This window comes from Herpailurus yagouaroundi, unplaced genomic scaffold (genome assembly GCF_014898765.1).
Source record: "Herpailurus yagouaroundi ecotype Mexico unplaced genomic scaffold, PumYag 205, whole genome shotgun sequence".
Taxonomy (NCBI): domain Eukaryota; kingdom Metazoa; phylum Chordata; class Mammalia; order Carnivora; family Felidae; genus Herpailurus; species Herpailurus yagouaroundi.
Genome location: NW_024412436.1, coordinates 14,054,791 through 14,058,751, shown reverse-complemented (window position 1 = coordinate 14,058,751; position 3,961 = coordinate 14,054,791). Strand labels below are relative to the sequence as shown.

The window sequence follows — 3,961 nt, the reverse complement described above, 5'->3', positions numbered from 1 at the left end:
GTGCGCTCAGTCTCCCCGTTGTATCTGCTGATGCTATTTCCGAATGGCTTCTAAAATAAAGAAGACGGAATATCGTGAACTTAAGAAAGAATCAGACCTCATTAAACAGAACATGATGTCCGAATGTTGTTATGAAATCAAGCAATAAAACAAAGATTTTCACAGCTGCAACTCTGAGGGATTTCAGCATACTTTTGTTAAAAAGGAAGAGGATTAAAATCGATTAGAATTTCCCAATCTTTAAGTGACTGGATTTGACAATATAAATTTCTACACAAGATCTTTCATTTTTTAAACACAAGCAGACTCAATGTTATAATGCCATTGTTCAAGGGCAAACACTAATAATATTTGCTAGGAGTTAGATAAGGTAAAACTCAGTTAGTTCATTCACTGGTTAGCAAAAAGGGGGAAAGACATTCACTGGCCCAAAACAGCCACCAAGGGGAAATTAACAAGCAACAGGCACTGGGGAAGCCCTGCCCATGACCCACAAACTGCCTCCTTGCTGGGTTCCGGCTGCCTGGTTTCTACTGAGCCCCGTGTTCTCTCTGCCTGCCTGTGGGTCCCCGGCCGCGAACCTGCACCCTCATCAGGCAGCGGAGAGCATTTATCGCACCGAACAGGGGAAGTGCATCAGCTTGCAAAAGACCTTCCTGGCAACGCGTGGCTGAAATCTGTCACTGAGCTCCCGTCCACATCCCTGATACGTTATCACACTAATAAAGCAACAGGAGAAAAGCAAGTTAAAGATGCAAGTATGTCCTCGGGAGGCCCACTGGCGAAGGACGGCAGTGATGTGGTGTCAGGTTCTAGCTCCAATCAAAGCCAGACCGAGCGGTGAGAAAGCTCAACGTGTACCTCAGTTTACCAAAGTGCCAACAAGCCGCTCGGCAAATACCTCGCTCTCCGCGGCACGGAGTGACGCCGTGACCCCGCACTGCGGGAACTCTGCTGGGTGCAAGGTGACAGGACGCTCACGCAGCGAGGCAAGGTACTGCGCGAGGTCACGATGAGGCACCACGGCCACAAGGTGCAGTGACTGTCCCAGCCACACGCAGCACAGCGATGGTCTTTCCCGGGCAACACACCGTCCTCACTCCCGCGGCGGCTCCGCCGGGGAGGAGCACGGCCGGCCTGCGGCCCTCGGGTCACCAGGACTGGAAGAAGGTCACACTGCAAGAATGTAACGGGCACTAAATGCTACAAATGAAAATGCGACAGAGAGCGGCACGTGTCACCCGCCTGGTAAGGAGAGCCGCTGTCGGATGGAACGTTCGCGCTCACAAGCAATTCTCAGAACGCGAGGTGGAGCGGTGGACGGACACTCTTTGGCCATCACGTTGGCCAAAAAAAGAGGCCAGTTATGGTAATTCTCAGAATGAGAAAATGGGCATCACACGCCAGATAGTGGTATAAACCTTGCGCAAGCAATCTCGCAGCGTGTATTAAAGGCCTCAAACCCGCACTACCGCCGGCCTCGCGGTTCCACTTTTAAAAATTTATCTGAAGGAAACATCAGATGTTGTATAAGCATATCTGCTCACCACAGTGAAAATTTAGAGAAGAGGCTAAAAGCCTACCCACAAGGCATTTCAACAATGACGTCACATCTGTAGAATCTGTGGTCTATCCAAACAATACCATACGACAAAAATAACGTACAAAAATGTAATGCATGTTATTCCCGATATATTTTAAAATTTACAAATCTAGTTTCAAAACGGTGTGTATTTCATCCAGTTGCTTAGGGTTATTAAAAGTCTGTGTGCCTTTTACCCAGTAAAGAGGTAATATTAAGTGAATAGAATAAAAGATCATCTTTATTCAATTATTTTTCTTAAAAATCACTACTAGGGGCGCCTGAGTGGCTCAGTCAGTTAAGCGTCCAGTTCTTGATTTCGGCTCAGGTCACCATCTCACGGCTCATGGGACCAAGCCCCACCGATAGTGCAGAGCCTGCTTGGGACTCTCTTTCTGTCTCTCTCTCAAAACTGATAAATAAACTTACAAAAAGAAAATCATTTCTATTTAGCCTGCCATCTGAGACAGCCACCGCACAGGGGCCTACAGGCTTGCACAACGACCTTTCCAAGCTTCAACTCGGAAAGCAACTCCTTTGAAGTTACCGTCGTGGGAGAGAAGTGGTCGAGGCTCAAGGGCAATGACACTGAGAGACCAAGAATACGTTTTTAGAACCCAGTGACGTCCCACTGTCATTTTATATGTGAACATCTATAAACTATAAAACTTTTTCAGTTCAAGCTACAGTCCTCCTCCATTTCCAACGTGAACACTGCTCTTTTTTAAAACCACAATATTAAAAAACACAGTATCTTTTAAAACCACAGCACCCTCGTAACTGAACCTTCTTTTTCACCGGTAATCGGAGCCTCGCGCTTCCTACTCTTCCCGACCCCGCGTGAGGGTGTGGCCTTCCCGAGCCGTCGCGTTGGACGGGAGGTCCCCTCGCTGCAAGCAGTCTGGCGGCACGGCACGGAGGGAAGCCTGTTGGGGACCCGACCCCGGACGAGGGCCGAGGCCTCGCGCGAGCCGTGTGCACCCACCAGCACGAGCGGGGTCAGCTTCACTTCCAACACTTCCTTCCTCATCTCCTTAATGTCGGCCTGGTGCGAGGCAGAGGCGGATCGGCGGGAGCTTCGGGGAGGTCGGCCCGGGGATCGGGAGCGGGACCTGGACCTACTCCCTCGGCGTCTGGAGGGAGAGCTGGAGGCTGAGCCGCTCTTCCTTTGCCTGAAGGAAGTCAAGGGCTAGAGACGGACAAGAAGGCACAGTTTTACCACGAGTCAGACCCGGTACCGTCGGCTCTGAAACCACCCCGGGCCTCAGGCCATCTGAGTGCCCGCTGGGCCCGGCCAGTGACACATGGGACGCACGCGACCGCTCCACGCCTGACCCTTCTCAGAAGGCAGAGCCACGCGGAGTGACCGCGCCTAAACCAGCAAGCCGTGTGCCTTCCAACCGCACAGACTAGAAGGGCTCCCTCCAGCCCGCTGGGTTAATGGGTGACGGGACCGGGACGGACGGCAAGAAACTCGGTCCTACGGTTTCACTCTGGGCGACACGCACAGGCAGGTCTGGCAAATGGGCGCGAGGTGCATTACGCTCAGCGACGCCGCACCCCGCCCTTTCCTCTCCCACCTGAGTCCGTGTGGCCCAGGACCGAAGCGTGGCTTGACACTTTTTAAATGATTGCAGACAAGAGCAGAAGGAAAATGCAACTTTGTGACACCTGAGAACCCCTGAAATTCAAATGTCAGTGTGCACAAATGAAATCTTATTGGAACACAGCCACGTGCACCCACTCCCGGCCTGCCCTGCTGGGGGCCGCTCTCACGCTGCGGAAAGATGGCCCAGGAAGCCTAGAACAGTTACTATCTGCCCCTGTCTTCAAGAACTTTGCCCACCCCCGGGCCACAGGCCACCGGTTCAAGAACCGTTTCTTACTGATCTGTGACAAAAAATGAAATCGAGAACAGATGTGGAGAAATTTTTATAGCATTTTGACAAAGTAATTTTAGGCTTGTTGACTCTAACAATAAGAAGTTGGGGCTTTTACTATGTCTTTTTCTCCATCCGAAAATAGAGCCATCTTTCCGGTACTTTACATATGATTTCCACCCCTGGGATCAGATCATTTTGAGCCCAGGCGCTCACAGACACGCCGAGAAACCCTGGGCCAGACTTAAGTCTAATCAGCGTCACTCTCCTGATTAAATCCTTGGTGGTCAGGACGAAGCCCAGACCCCTCCGGTTCTGCTCCCGTTTAACCCACTCCTCGCCCACCACGTTCTTGGCCCTCTGGGTAAACCACCCCCGTGGCCCCCCCCCACCCCCAAGCCGTTGGCATGCCGCCCTCCACCCCGAGCTCCCTGTGTGGCCTCGGCACCTGCCCAGGTGTCCCCTGCAAGCCTGAGACTGGGACCCCCCCCCCCCCCCC

The 3,961-nt window shown here is 52.1% G+C and overlaps 1 protein-coding gene across 1 annotated transcript in view; it reads right to left on the bottom strand.

Moving 5' to 3' along the window:
- The window catches only part of LBR (lamin B receptor), a 22,907-nt gene that overhangs the window by 18,157 nt on the left and 789 nt on the right, over positions 1–3,961 (bottom strand). Inside the window, exons 2-3 of the mRNA XM_040451658.1 lie at positions 2,568–2,771; positions 7–50 (exon numbers count right to left, since the gene is read on the bottom strand). Coding sequence (XP_040307592.1) covers positions 7–50; positions 2,568–2,771 — 248 coding nt within the window. The remainder of the gene's footprint in view (positions 1–6; positions 51–2,567; positions 2,772–3,961) is intronic.